General features: G+C 49.5%; 1 protein-coding gene across 2 annotated transcripts in view; it reads left to right on the forward strand.

Annotated features, from left to right (window-relative positions):
• SREBF2 (sterol regulatory element binding transcription factor 2) overlaps window positions 1-15,641 on the forward strand; it is a 60,972-nt gene that overhangs the window by 32,284 nt on the left and 13,047 nt on the right. For both annotated transcript variants that reach the window (XM_004279540.3, XM_033405157.2), the window contains 4 exons: window positions 2,237-2,429; window positions 3,037-3,218; window positions 5,430-5,706; window positions 8,284-8,453. In XM_004279540.3, coding sequence (XP_004279588.2) covers window positions 2,237-2,429; window positions 3,037-3,218; window positions 5,430-5,706; window positions 8,284-8,453 — 822 coding nt within the window. The remainder of the gene's footprint in view (window positions 1-2,236; window positions 2,430-3,036; window positions 3,219-5,429; window positions 5,707-8,283; window positions 8,454-15,641) is intronic.

Here is a 15,641-nt window from a genome sequence, read left to right on the forward strand (position 1 = left end):
TGCAAGACATATAAATGGCCAACAGGCACATGAAAAGATGCTCAACATCAGGAATTCCCTGGTGGTCCAGTGGTCAGGACTCCGAGCTTCCATTGTAGGGGGCATGGGTTCAATCCCTTGTCAGGGGACTAGATCCTGCATGCCACAACTAAGATTTCTCATGCCGCAACTAAAAAGATCCCACATGCAGCAACGAAGATCCTGAATGCCACAACTAAGACCCGGCACAGCCAAAGAAATAAATATTAAAAAAAAAAAAAAAAGAAAGACATATGCACCCCTGTGTTCGTTGCAGCATTATTTACAATAGCCAAGATAAGGAAGCAATCTGAGTGCCCAGAAATAGATGAATGGATAAAGAAGATGTGGTATATATGCAGTGAAATATTAGCCATAAGAAAAGAGTGAAATCTTGCCATTTGTGACAACGTGGATGGACCTAGAGGGTATTATGCTAAGTGTAATAAAAGAGACAGAAAATGATAGGCGTTGGTGAGGATGTGGAGAAAAGGGGACCCTCATGCACTATTGGTGGAAATGAAAATTGATACAGCCACTATGGAAAACAGTAGGAAGTTTCCTCAAAAAATTTGCAATAGAACTACCATCCAATCCAGCAATTCCACTTCTGGGTATTTTTCTGAAAGAAAACAAAAACACTAATTCAAAAAGTAATGTTCACCCTTATGTTTATTGCAGCATTATTTACAATAGCCCAAGATATGGAAGCAACCTAAGTGCCCACAGATAGATGAGTAGATAAAGAAGATGTGATACATATATATATATATATATATATATATATATATACCGTGTAATGTTACTCAGCTGTAAAAAAGAATGAGATGTTGTCACACCATGTATGATCCTAGAGGGTATTATGCTAAGTGAAATGAGTCAGACAAAGACAAATACATAGGATTTCACTTATATATGGAATCTAAAAAACAAAACAAATGGACGAACACAACAGAACGAAACAGACTGGTAGATACAGAGAACAAATGGGTGATTGCCAGAGGGGAGGGAGTTGGGAGGGTGAGTGAAATAGGTGAGGGAGGTTAAGAGATACTACAAACTAAAAAAAAAATTAAAAAAAAAGATACTACAAACTTCCAGTTACAAAATAAATGTCACAAGGGTGAAATATACAACATGGGGAATATAGTCAATAGTATCGTAGTGTTTTTGTATGGTGACAGATGGTAACTAGACTTACCATGGAGCTGATGTAATGTATGAAAATATCGAGTCACTCTGTTGTGTACCTCGAACCAACATAGTGTTGTAGGTCAATTATACTTCAATTAAAAAATAACAATAGGGAATTCCCTGGAGGTCCAGTGGTTGGGACTCCACTCTTTCACTGCTGAGGGCCCGGGTTTGATCCCTGGTCAGGGAACTTATCAGCTGTGTGGTGCAGCCAAAAAAACCAAAACAAAACAAAAAACAATAAATGGGGCTTCCCTGGTGGCGCAGTGGTTAAGAGTCCACCTGCCAGTGCAGCGGACACAGGTTCAAGCCCTGGTCCAGGAAGATCCCACATGCCACGGAGCAACTAAGCCCGTGCACCACAACTACTGAGCCTGCACTCTAGAGCCCGGGAGCCACAACTACGAGCCTGCGTGTGGCAACCACTGAAGCTTGCGTGCCTAGAGCCCATGCTCCGCAACAAGAGAAGCCACCGCAATGAGAAGCCCGCACACCTCAAGGAAGAGTAGCCCCCGCTCACCACAACTAGAGAAAGCCCGCACACATCAACGAAGACCCAATGCAGCCAAAAATAAATAAAATAAAAATAAAAAAATTTATAAAAAAACAACAAAATGATAAATGAATAAATCTCTTCTAGTTTAGAACAAAATGATATAGAACATTTTTATCTCCCATGAACTTACACTTTGCAGGAAGTGCACACACGTCTCTCCAGCCTGAGACTTCTGATCTGCCTTCTGTCGCTTTAGATTAGCTTGCCTGTTGTGGAATTACACAGAAACAGAATCCTGCAGAGTGTTCTCTTTTGTGATGGAGCTCTGTTGTAAAAGCAGAGCTCATGTCCCTCTGGTCTTTAGAACATGTTCTTCTCCCAGGTGGCAAGAGGGCAAGTGCTTTATTCCCATCTGACTTAATGGTCTTGAATTTAAATCTCATGATCTGATTCCAATATACATAAAAGTAAAATGCTCTAAAAATCCACGCAGTATTCGTTCTAACCTTGTGGCCCCCTGTTTTGAAGGTCAAAGATGAGCCAGACTCTCCTCCTGTAGCACTTGGCATGGTGGACCGCTCGCGAATCCTGCTGTGTGTCCTCACCTTCCTGTGCCTCTCCTTTAACCCCCTGACCGCCCTGCTGCAATGGGGAAGGGCCCACGACTCGGACCAGCATCCACACTCAGGCTCTGGCCGCAGCATGCTGTCTCTCGAGTCAGGTAGGTGGAAGGCCCCTCGTGCCATCCGGGCCTGGGTGGGCTGCTGTGGCAGGAGAAGGCCCTGCATGCAGCCACTCGGCTTGTCCGCCAGGTCCCGAAGTGCTTTCGTAGGGGGCCCCCGCCTGCTTGCTTCTGATAGGGACTGGCATAAGTCGCATTTCAGAAGTAACAGGGCAAACCCAAGTTCAGTCAGAAAGAGCAAAACAAATCAGGACCCTGCACTGCCTTAATTGGGGGTTTGAGGGTGTGGCTGTTTGAAGGAGGATGTGGTCTTCTTACTGCCTGAGTCATTAAACCAGTGGCCTAACCCTGCCTTGGCTAACAAAGATTTTTGTGGCATCCTGCCCCATAGAGACAAGGGCTACAGGGTTCCTAGTTAGGCTGTAGAACTGTCCCAAATTTGCTATAGTGTGGATTAAGGTGCATGTATTATTCCTCCCCTATGCACTTCGACATTGCTACTAAATGAAGCAATCGCATTTGTTCCAAAAATGAGGTAGGAGGCTCTTTCCTCTCACAGTGAGGGGTCAGTCAGGTGCCCTGCAGTCTCCCAGGGCTGCTTCAGGAGGCGCTTCCCCACGGGCTCAGCTGAGACGCTCCTCCTTAGGTTCTGCGGGCTGGTTTGACTGGATGATGCCAACGCTCCTCTTGTGGCTGGTGAACGGTGTGATTGTCCTGAGCGTGTTTGTGAAGCTGCTGGTCCACGGGGAGCCAGTGATCCGGCCGCATTCGCGCTCCTCAGTCACCTTCTGGAGGCACCGGAAGCAGGCAGACCTGGACCTGGCCCGGGTGAGTCCTGCCGCCTGCCTTTCCCCTTCCTCCCCAAGGCTCGGCCCATAACTCAGCAAGTTATTCCAACACCCCAGCATATAAAAATACCCCGGGGGCAAGAGGACGAGGGGACCCTACCCCCAACAGTTACAGGGCAGCGGAGGAGAGGGCACCTAGGCAGAAGTGATTCCACGGACACGAGCTGATCTCTAGTCTGTAATATGACAGGAGAGTAAAGTGCTCTGGGAGTCTGGGGTGTGAGCAGAGTGGTCAAGAGCAGGAAGGCCCTTCCAAGGGGAGAGGATGGCAGGAATAGGTGGGCTTCTGGGGGACTAGCAAGTAGATGGGTATGTCTGGAGTGTAGGATATGTCGGGGGAGACGAGGGCTAAGGCTGGTAGTGTAGCTAGGGCCCAAGTTGGAGACGTATTTGACTAGCAACTGATTTGAGGTTTTTGTCCCAGTTCTCTGGAGAACCAGGAAGGTTTTTGAGCAGGAAAATTTGCTGCAAGTCCTCTTTTGAAATCAACAAAGGAGTTTATGGGAAGGATTCTGGGGCAAACTCACGGCACGGAAGGAAGAGTTAAACACCCGTGTCTCGGGAGGAGCAAGGACCAGTCCAGCCCTCGGCAGCAGGTAGCCATGGGCTTGCTCTCCCAGCCTGCCAGCTGCGGACCCTACAAGAGAGAATTTGGCCAGCCAGTCTGTCAGTGGACCTGTCAGCCATGTCCAGGGCTGTGGCTACTGCAATATAGGTGTGGTTGTTGGCGCCACCCCTAACACAGGATGACACGTACCCCTAGATGTTTATCCTAGAGACAGGTTCAGGGCTGTGTTTTACGAACGTCATTCTGGTGGCTGTATGAAGGGTGGGTTGGAGGAGGGAGACACAGATGCATGGAAGCAAGTGATGGTGCTCTTAGAGGAGGCTGGGTGAGAGGTGACAAGGAGCTGGAAATTGAAAGGAAAGGCATGAATTCAAGAAATACCTGGGATGTGAAATGGAAGGAAAGTGGCAGTGACAGTGACTCAGAGATGGGGGAGGCTGGAAGCTGTGGTGGGCTCCGTCTAACCATGTTGCTTGAAAGTGCTGTGAGAGGGCCCTGAGGGTGAGAAGCTTCCCGACCAGGAGGCAGGCCGTGGTGGCCAAGATGGGTCGGGACCAGGGTGTGCTGGAAGCTGTGCGTCTGCCAGGGGAGGGCACTCAAGGGCGAGTTGGATTGGTGAGTTGGAAGAGACAAGAGCCAAAGCCCAAGCCTTAGAAACAGCCAACCTTCCTGGGAAAGACGGGAAGGAGGAGCCAGGAGACACAGAGAAAGGCCCACCTCCTTTGGAACCTGTAAACACAGGTGCTTCTCCTGGCTGGAAGGATGGCAGCACCACCTCAGAGACTGTCATCCTCAGAGCGTTGGCATCCACTTTCCCCTTGTAAGGATCCTCTTTTCTGTAATGGTGCAGGAAGGAAAGTACAGGTATCATACCCACTGCGTGATGGGAAAGGAGAAGAGCGTTTACTCCAGTTTCTCAAGACTGTGTCGCCTTCAGTAATGAGAAAAACAGAGAAAAAGGCCTTCAATACAGGGCAGTAGACTCCCTGCTAGACCCTCTCAGGTTGGCAGAGAGTTGTTCAGATCCTTGGTTAGAGTAGTTTAGCTGTGTATTTGCCTAAAACTGTGGTTCTCAAACGTCAGCAGACATTAGGATCACCCAGAGGCCCTGACCCCAGAGGCTCTGATTCATTAGGTCGGGGGGTGGGGGGGGAGGGTTAGGGTGAGGCACCAAGAATTCACATTTCTCACAAGATTCCCAGAAACCAGTAGCATCTAACAAGATGCTGCTGATCTCTGGGAACCACACTTTGAGAACCTAAAAGATCACATCGTTCATCATCTAGATCCATGTCATCACCATATGTATGAAAGCTACATACATAAATTCTGAAATTCTGAATAGTATTTGCTTGAAGATATAACACAGTACCATCCAAATTTAGTAAAAAGACTGGGAGGAAGTATATTAAAATGTCAGCAGTCATTCTTTCTGGGGGATAAGATTACAGGTGATTTCTTTTCACTTTTTTGTAGCTTTCTAAATTTTCCCAGATTTTCTTCAGTGAGTATGTATTACTCTAATAGTCTGGAGGGGTGAAGAGAAAGTAAGAGTTTTTGTTAAAGTAAACCAAAAGGCCACACCAAGGCCAGCGAACATTACACCTTCTTGCCTCTTGCTAGGGGGATTTTGCAGCTGCCGCTGCAAACCTGCAAACCTGCCTGTCGGTGTTGGGCCGGGCACTGCCCACCTCCCGCCTGGACCTGGCCTGCAGCCTCTCCTGGAACGTGATCCGCTACAGCCTGCAGAAGCTGCGCCTGGTGCGCTGGCTGCTCAAGAAGGTCTTCCAGCACCGGCGGGCCACCCTGGCCACTGCCGCAGGCTTTGAGGAGGAAGCTAAGACCAGCGCTCGGGATGCAGCCCTGGCCTATCACAGGCTGCACCAGCTGCACATCACAGGTGAGGGCTGCCACCACGGCCTGTCTTGCCTCGAAGTGCCCCCATGCCATCGCTCCACCCTGGCGCAGTTTGCCAGTTTTCTGCCCCAGCTGAATGATGTCCCCTTCACACTACCCGTTTAGGATGGTTAGACAAACAGCTACAGCGGTAAAGATTGCAGTTCATCAATTTAAGACACACATTTTTCACATTAACATCTCTACGCTTGGCTTTGTCCTCTACGCAATGAATGTCATGGTTGAGTTGGCAGTGTTTTTTCCTTGGTGGTACTTAATATTGAAACTTAAAATTGATGGCATCTTAGATTCAGTGAAATATGATCATTTATTTCATTCAACAAACTCCTGCTCTAATGGAGAAGCAGACAGGTGAGCAAGTGAATTACAGTTCAGTGTGGTAGAGGTAGCAGAAGAATTGGATTTCAGTTCAGGGGAAGGGGTCCTTATTGGGGAGGGTTTCAGGAAAGGCTTTCTGGAAAAGGAAAGGCTTTGCACGAAAGGATGCGTAGAGTTCACCAGCTCTGCAGAAGGGGAGGTGCCTTCCAGGCAGAGGGATGCATGTTCCCAAGGAGGAACCCCACGTGGGTAGCTCTGGAGGAGAATATTTCAGTGGTCCCCAAGGTTGGCTGTGCAAGGGGAGAGGGATGGGAGCCAGTGCAGTGGAGGAAATGATGTCATCAGGTCTGTGCTTCTGAGGTCGAGAAGATTCTCTCTGAAGAGAGCATTGAGGCTGCCTTCAGGGAGGACCAGTGGAAGCTAATGCAGGTGCCAAGAGGACAGGACAGAGATAAAGGAGAAGGTGGGGTTGACAGGCCTTGGGGACTCATTGGACGGGAAGGGTAAGGAAAGGAGCTAGCTAAGATGGTTCTCTGGTTTCTTGCTTGAGCGTTTGGGTGAACGCTGTTGCCACCAGCAAAGGTAAGGAAAACGAGAGGAGAAGCAGTTTTCTAGGGAGGAGGTGAGAAGTTCCGCTCGGGACACTTGCCTGTGAGACACCGAGGGGAAATGATGCAGTGGTGGGGGCCACGCTGGATCTGCAGGCCAAGGAAAGGAGCTAGGTCTTTGGCCTGCAGGTGAGAATGAAAACCATGGGTGCTGATGAGAGGGCTTGTGGTGAAGGGGGGCCCCTCGAGGGCATGTGGAAGGAGACCCGCACGGAAGGGGCAGGCCCGGGACAAGGAGTCGGGCAGAGGCTGCCTGAGAGGTGGTCAGGCAGGAGAGGCCAAGATGCTTGGTGTCAAGGGAGCAAAGTCAGAGGGTTCAAGAAGGGAAGTTGCTGCTGGGCCATCGATAAGATGAGGGCAGAGAACAGCAGTGGGATGTGGTAACAGGATATAGGGCCCTGGTGGCTGAGGGAGGGAGCTTCAGCCCAGGCCCCTAGGGGGAGTGGAGATGAGACACTGGAGCCAGCTGTGGGGTGTGAACACCTGGGGCCTTCGTAGAGTTCTAGCAGAGGGCCATTTGCAGACCTACCCTGCTTCTCTGTCCCATCAGTGTGCCCGGGCCCGGGGGGAGGGAAGCAGCTCCATCCCAGGTCTCTGATCTGGAGGCTGCATCTGTTCAGGAGAATTCCAGCTGGGATGGTTCACATCACTCATTCTGCCCACATTCACTGAGCACTCTGTGGGCCTGGCCCCGCGCAAGGCACCAAGAGGACAGAGGTGACACGGTCCCCACACTGCCCTCCGCCTTCCTTCCCTGCAAAGGAGAAAGCCCAGTCGGTGGTGCCTCCCGGGGGGGACCAACACCTAACGCCTGTGCAGAATGAAGTCTGGGGGCTGATAAAAGACCAGAGAGGCTGGGTGGGATTGGGAGGCCTGGCTGGGCCACCCCTGAGGCTCAGCAGAGTGAGGCGCCTGCTTGCCTTGGGCACCTCCCTGCACTGTGGTGAGGACTGAAGCAGGCAGCAGCGTGAAAGCCTCAGAGCCTCGACGGGCCCCGGGGCCTGAGCAAGGGCACTCTGGTCCCCGAGTTCAGGACCACCGCAGATGAGCTGTACAGCCCTCACGGGAGGGTTAGTAAGCCTCTCCTGGCCTTCCACCTCCACCCCATGATGTGTCCGCTGTCACGGCTCAGTTGTGTGTCACGTCCCCCCACCTCAGGAGGGTGTGCGCTTATATACTGTGGGGTCTTGTTGAATGAAAATAAAGTCACGTCAGTTTGTTCTTGGGTTTTTGTCTTTAATTTTTATAACCTTTCTCGCAACATTTGGAGACGCAGGATTGTGTTAGCAGGACGTGGCCATGCTGTTGACGCCGTTTTGGAAAGCGTTGGAGTTTGCGCCTCTGAGTCCTGTTCACCGGCCTGCAGTCACAGCCACTCCCCATTACACAGGGCTGGGGCCACGGGCCAGACCTGTGACCTGTGTTTTCTCTTGTCCCCAACAACCTGTGAGGCAGAAAGGAGCACACTGCTACGAAGTCACAGAGCCTGGCACCCCATCCAGGACTGTGTGATCACCGAGCTCACAGATTTTCTCCTCTGGTTCTGCTGGTGCTCCGATTGTGCTTGAGAAAGCAGGAAAAAGCTTGGGTCGAGGGAATCTGTCAACAGTCGTTGTCCGTTTCTGCCGCCATAGGCAAGCTTCCTGTGGGATCCGCCTGTTCAGATGTACACATGGCTTTGTGCGCTGTGAACCTGGCTGAATGTGCAGAGGAGAAAATCCCCCCGAGCACGCTGGTTGAGATCCATCTCACGGCCGCCATGGGGCTCAAGACACAGTGTGGAGGCAAGCTGGGCTTCCTGGCGGTAAGTGTGCTTCAGTTCCCTCCTGTGGACCTTCGCTGAGTGCCCTTCCCAGCCAGGAGCCAAGATGTGAACATAGGTGTGGGCCCCCGCCCTTGGGGGGCTGACCACCTAGAGGGGTAGACATTCATTCAGTGGGTCATTTCACAAATACTTAGGGCAGTGAACACAACAGACGAAATTCCTCCCTTAGAAGCATAACAAGGCATTTTAGTGCCCTGAGGTGAGAAGATTGATTCAGTGATAAGAGCGACCTGTATTCAGGGATTAATATATGACTCTTCTGCTTGGAATCTTCTGGTGTGTCTCCTGGTTCTTTTGTTCACTCAGAAGTATTCTATTTGGTACCTTGTGTTGATCACGGCACTGTGCAATGTATGTCTCGTGAGGAGCTCAGGTCAGATTCTGGGGTGGGAACTGGGGTTTCAGGCGCCTCCAGTGAGCCTGACACAGGGCCAGCCTCGGGAATTCACAACTGGATAATTCACAGTCCTTGTTACCAGCTAGTTCCCAGCCTCTGCTGACCTCAGGCTTCCTCTTACTGCAGCAGGCACAGGCACGTTTCATTCAATGTCTACTTTGGGTAGGCTGACGAACACATCAGCTGTTTCAGAAAAGAATGATCACATCCCCCCTATCCATTTCCATATCTCATTAATAACGCTGATGAGCTGAGAATGAGCAGGACCGTGCCCTGTGGTGACGCTGATACGTTTCTTGAAGTGTGTCACCGTAATCTGGGTGACGAAGGGCATAGGAGAGCCCAGTGTACTTTCTGTGTCTCAACCCCGTTTCCAAGACCCAAATAAGACGTTCATTCAGCAAACGTGACTGAGTCCCTGCTCTAGGCCAGGCACTTCCCAGGGAGGACGTGCAGTGGCAAGCAGGACATTCGCCCTGCCTGGGGGAGCACATAGTCTGTCAGGGAAACCAGGCCAGGACCAGGCCTTCAGGGCAGTAGATGAGTGTGGGGGTCGGGCTAACCTGGCTGCCCAGAGAGCACACTGGGCTCCCGACCCCATCTTAGAGGAAGTCAAGGTGGGCTTTTGGGCAAAGTGAATCTAGGCTGAGAGCAGTCCTAGTGCTCTGGGCCAATGTCGTTACATTTGTAACTTCTCTGCCCCCCAGAAGTACTTTGAAGGCATTAATTTTACGGAAATACAACATACATACAGAAAAATATGCACATTTTAACTTAACAGCTCTTTTTACAAAGTGAACTTACGCATGTAAACAACCACCCGGATCAAGAAGTGGTACGTTCCCATCACCCCCAAAGCCTCCTCACGCCTTCACTCATGCTGCCCCCCTCAGAGGTAACCATCATTCTGATTTCTGTCACCGTAATTTAACCCACCTGTTGTTTGTTGTTCCTGTAAACCTTTCATTGAAGTACAATATACATGTAGAAAAGTACGCAAATTATAAATACACAGGTCAGGGACTTCCCTGGTGGTCCAGTGGCTAGGACTCCACGCTCCCAATGTAGGGGGGCCCGGGTTTGATTCCTGGACAGGGAACTAAATCCCACATGCCGCAACTAAAAAAAGATCCCACATGCTGCAACTAAAGATCCCGCGTGCCGCAACTAAAGATCCCGCGTGCCGCAATGAAGATCCTGTGTGCCGCAACTAAGTACTTATTTGGCACAGCCAAATAACTAATAAATAAATAAGAAAATATTTAAAAATAATATTAATAAATAAGTAAATAAATAAATACACAGGTCAGTGACTTCACAAAATGAACACACTCTTATAACCAGCAGACAGATCAAGAAGCAGAACACGACCAAGATCCCAGAAGCCTACCTTGGGCCCCTTGCAGTCAGCAAACTGCCCCTCCCCTCAAGCCCTCCAGCCAGGTGACCACCATCCCCATGAAAGGAGAGTCACACATATGTCCTGTATATGTCTGGCTGTCTTCGCTCAGTGTCACATGTAAGGTTCATTTATGTTGCGTGTACTTACAGATTGCCCATTCTCATTACGTTATAGTAGTCCGTTGTATGACTAGACGCTTACAAATGGACTTTTGGGTTGTTTCCTGTTTTTGGTTATTGTGAATAGTGCTGCTGTGAACATCCCTGTTCATCTTTCAGTGAACATATGACTGCGTTTCTGGGATGGCGCTGCTAGGTCAGAGGTTATGCATATGTTCAGCTTCAGTAGACACTGCCTGACAGTTTTCCAAAGTGGATGTACCAATTTTCACCTCACCAACAGTGGAAAGGGTTCCAGTTCTGCACCCTCACCAACCACGTGACAGTGTTGTTTTTTTAGCCCTGCTGGTGGTATCTCATAGTTTTCATTTGCAATTCCCAGGTGATGAAGGATGTTGAGCACCTTATCATTGGCCATTGGGATAGTTTGTTGGCCATTTGATCATTGGCCATTGGGATAGGTTGTTGGCCATTTGGATAGCCTCTTTTGTGAAAACCCTATTCAAGTCTTTTACCTGTTTTTTATTTGTGACGTCTTTCTTTTTGTTGGTTTGGAGTTCTTTTTTCTGGCTATGATCCTTTGTTGGATATGTGCTTTGCATATATCGTTTCCCTCTGTGACTTGCCTGTTCTCTCTCTCAGTGGTGTTGATTGATGAGCACAAGTTATTTTTTTTTTTTGGCTGTGTTGGGTCTTTGTTGCTGTGTGTGGGCTTTCTCTAGTTGCGGTGAGCAGGGTCTACTGTCTTCGTTGCGGTGCGCGGGCTTCTCATTGTGGTGGCTTCTCTTGTTGCGGAGCATGGGCTCTAGGTGCGTGGGCTTCAGTAGTTGTGGCACGAGGGCTCAGTAGCTGTGGCTCGCAGGCTCTAGCGTGCAGGCTCAGTAGTTGTGGCGCACGGTCTTAGTTGCTCCGCAGCATGTGGGATCTTCCCGGACCAGGGCTCGCACGCCTGTCCCCTGCATTGGCAGGCAGATTCTTAACCACTGTACCACCAGGGAAGTCTGAGCATAAGTTCTTAATGTTCATGAAATCCAGATTATTCGTCTTTTCCTTAGCAATTAGACATTTTATGTCCTGTTTAATATATCTTTATCCTACCCCAAAGTCATGAAGATACTCTCCTATGGTATCTGCTAGTCTCTTTATTTTCAAATGTTCACACATAGGTCTATAATCCACTTAGAACGGATTTTTGTATGAGCTGGAGGTAGGGGTGCAAGATCGACTTTTTTTCATATGTATTATCTCCCAACCCCAGAATCTGTTGTTAAAATGACTGCCCTTTCCGCACCGCACCAAGTGGCACCTTTTGCTTAAATTAAATGTCCACGTGTGATGAGTCTCCTTCTGGACGCTCTAGTCAGTTCCATTGCACCAACACCGCACACCCCTAATGGCCAACCCCTCGAATACGTCTTGATATCTGGAAGTGTCAGTCCTCCGGCTTTAGTGACTAGTGTTTGCTCTTTACCTTGCCTTATAAATTTTAGGATCATCCCGTCATCCCAGAAATCCCACTGGGGTTTTGATTGTCTTTGTTGCTAAGACACAGGTGTTCTTTAATGGGCTACTCAGCCCATTTGAGGAAGGCATGTGTGTAACAGCTGAGGATCAGGAAAATGGTTCCCTAATGAGTGTCCCCCACCCCAAAAATATTGGGTATGCCTAACAAGCAGTGAGCAGTTTAATGTGCATTTCCTCAGTTTTCCTCCTGCACGTCAGAACATATATGCATTATAATTTATTTAATGTGATCATATCAGAAACCCTGTTTTGCCACTTGCTTTTTTCAACCAGATTATAAGTCTTGGGCCTCTTTCTTTGTTGCCTCCTATTCCACTTGCTGCTCCAGCATGTGTAAATACCGTCCTTGATGGAGCCAGTGTGCCGCTGCTAGATGTTTGGGTTGTTTCCAGCATTTGCGGTTAGAAACAGTACTGCAGGAAGTACCCTCACCCGCTTGTACAATACCTCTTCAGGTTAAGTCTAGAGATGGTGATGCTGGGTCAAAGAGTATCAATATTTGGAAAATCAGTGGTATCGCCAAGTGTGCATTTTCAGTAAGGTGGGAAGAGGAGAGGAACCAGTCTCTAGGAAAGTAGCTGCCCCTCTCATCTGTTTGCTTGTCTTGGAAGGGGAATGAGAGACCCAGATAGTACTTTCTTAAATAGGAAGAAGCTTTGAATTTGGTGGAATGTATTTAGCCAGCAAATGAGTCAGGCACTGGGGGTCACGCAGAGGGCTGGCCTCCGTGAAAATGGTGTAGACCAGAGGTTGCCAAGCTTTCTTGGTTCGCGGCACCCTTTGTGCCTCAGTAATTTTTTTCATGGTTTCCTTGGGCTAAAGGAAATAACAGTTCTGTTTGTTAATTAGGTGCAAACATCTTAATAGATATTTGTCTTAACAACTTAGTGGCCACTTGGAAAAATAATACACAAAACTGAAGGAAGAAATAATGTTTGAGTTCTATTCTTAATAACCATAGATACTTACTAATGGGATGTGTGTGCCTGCTGCATGTGCCTTCTCAGACTTTGAAATCAGGCTGGACACCACCACCTTCACTTCCTGTCCCACACCAGCTTTCACGCTGCACTTGCTTTTTATTAAAACAGCCTCCAAAAACTCAGCTTCCCAAAGATGACACCACCCAGAGGACGGTCATGCAGTCTCACATTGAGACCGAACTGCCTCCATCTAGCAGTTTACATGGTGTCCGATTCATATTGAGCATTGCTGTGTTTCCCCCCAAAGTGTGACATATCCAGCGGCACCCCTGTGGAGTTTGCTGCGGTGCTTTGGGGTGCCTTGGCACACAGTTTGAGAACCGCCGAGTCGGACTGGAGTGGGAGGACGTAACCTGGAGTTGGAACTGGCCCAGGGGTACAGGGTGGCCCTCAGGATCCGAACAGTTCTGAGTCTCCTGCCACAGCCTCTCAATTCAGCAATTAGCAGATAAGTTATGGTGGTGAGGTTGCTCCTCAGCCGCAGCTTGAGTGAATTCTGGTGTCTGTAAAATTTAGGAAATGATCATGGGGTGGTAATACCAGGAAAATTAAAAGAGCAACAGAAGTGGGCTTCCCCAGTGGCACAGTGGTTAAGAATCCGCCTGCCAATGCAGGGGACACGGGTTCGAGCCCTAGTCCGGGAAGATTCCACATGCCGTGGAGCAACTAAGCCCGTGTGCCACAACTCCTGAGCCTGAGCTCTAGAGCCCGCAAGCCACAACTACTGAGCCCGCGCACCACAACTACTGAAGCCTGTGCGCCTAGAGCCCGTGCTCTGCAACAAGAGAGGTGACCGCATTGAGAAGCCCGCGCACCACAATGAAGAGTAGCCCCTGCTCGCCGCAACTAGAGGAAGCCCACACACAGCAACGAAGACCCAACGCAGCCATAAATAAATAAATGTATTTATTAAAAAAAAAAAAAAAGAGCAACAGAAGTTATTTTCTCAGTTTCCCTTCTAGAAGCCATGCCGTGGATGACTATCCCAGGATTTATATTTCTTATTAATTCAAACCACTAAACTGGAGCTCCCCCTCCTGCTGAGATGTGTTATAACTAAAGTTTTTCTTTTCTAAGAATTAAGCTTAAAAATGTATTTTAACTTAATGATTTTCTAAATCGCTTCTCTGGGTTCCTCTTGCAATATCACCTAACCAGGCTTTGTTTCTGCTTCTGTTGGTGACGCTTGGGCCCTTCTTAGGGATCAGTGGTCCTAGATTTCCCCTGGAGCAGCCATCAAGCTCCCTTGCTTGTCAGGTATGTGCTCTCAGGAGAGAGCTGGGGGCAACTGTTAGAAGGTTCGCAGTCTTCAAAGGGCCTGGAATTACCACCAAACCACCCCCAACCTCTGTCCCCTTCAGGCTCCTCAGCTGCTGTTCTCTGACCGTTGCAGTTACAAGCTCACATCCAGGGAGGGCTTTGTTGAGGGTCAGGAGAAGGTCATAGAATTCTCTACATTTGCTCTCCAGTCCCCTTTTTAAAGTATGGTGATCAGCAAAGAGGAGGAAAGGCCATTAGCGCTGCCGGCCCTGTGATTAGAGATTGAAGTGACATGCCCCGCCTGGTCCTGTGAGTGCCGTGATAACATTAGAGAACAGTTTGGCCGGGTCCTTTTCTTCTGGATTTAGACAGCCGTCACCAGGTTCCCCGAGAAAGCCAGTCTCCTTGGTCCATGTTTCTTGAGTGGTACTTTGGCAGGGCTATTTCTGACCCTGGCCTTCAAGTCTTCTGAGGCCATCACATTAGCTGATGGCTGCTCAGAGCCCAGTAAAGGTCAGAACCATCAGACTGAACCAGACAAGGAGGTGGCTACCTTCGTTGTGGAGGTGAGGGCTGCAGTGTAAAGGTTGAGGTCCACTGCCCGGCCCAGCAGCCCCTCCTCCTCTGGGCTCCCTGCATCTCACGCTTCTCTCTCCCTCCATCCTTCTCTGCTGAGCTTCTCATTCAGATTGGCCTGTATCGAGTGGTTTTTATGGGTTGGAAAACATGGGTTTTAGAATAAAGATATCCTTACTCAAAAAATGACACAATTTCTGAAAACATGGTTAGACAGCATCGTCCCTACAATTCTTATTCCTGGGGCCCTGGAGTGATGTTATCCTGTGGGCAGAAGAGGGGCATGGGAAACTGGGGCACTGGCTCTTTGAATTGTCCAGCAAAGAGGGTGTTCACGTCAAGGACTCATCCAGGGATGGCAGGGGGTTCTCTTTAGGGGGCTGGACGAGTCTCAGGGCTGCCCTTTCACTCCAGTGCTTTCTAGAGTGACAGTGATGGTAAATAACAGTCACTGACCACTTGCTGGGCGCCTGTTCTAAACGCTTCACACTCAGAGGTAAAAGAGATGAAAATTAGTCAAAGCAGAATACGGTTTTGCCTAAAAATACTCTGAAAGATATGTAATTCAAATGACAGATGAGAAAAAGTCCCAGGACCCAGTGGGCCACCTGGCTAGGGTGCAGCGCCATTGGCGGGGCTGAGGGCTAAAGTGCCGCGAGGGGCCTGGGAGAGCCCTCCTCAGCTCTGCAGTTGAATGCCAGCACAGCCCAGAACAAGATTCGAGTCGGGTTAGGCAGACCCAGCAGGACAGGGTACAGCCGGGCCCCCGTGGGTGCCTTGAGGCCCCACCCCCATCCAGCTGGGGCTTGTATGCGGTCATCGAGCCCGGCGGACTCCACCAGGGCCATGGCCCTGGTTTCAGTGAGGGCGTTTCCTTCCAGGTATGTGAGTGCCCCAGCCCTCCTG

Source organism: Orcinus orca, chromosome 11, assembly GCF_937001465.1.
Source record: "Orcinus orca chromosome 11, mOrcOrc1.1, whole genome shotgun sequence".
In the NCBI taxonomy this organism is placed as follows: Eukaryota; Metazoa; Chordata; class Mammalia; order Artiodactyla; family Delphinidae; genus Orcinus; species Orcinus orca.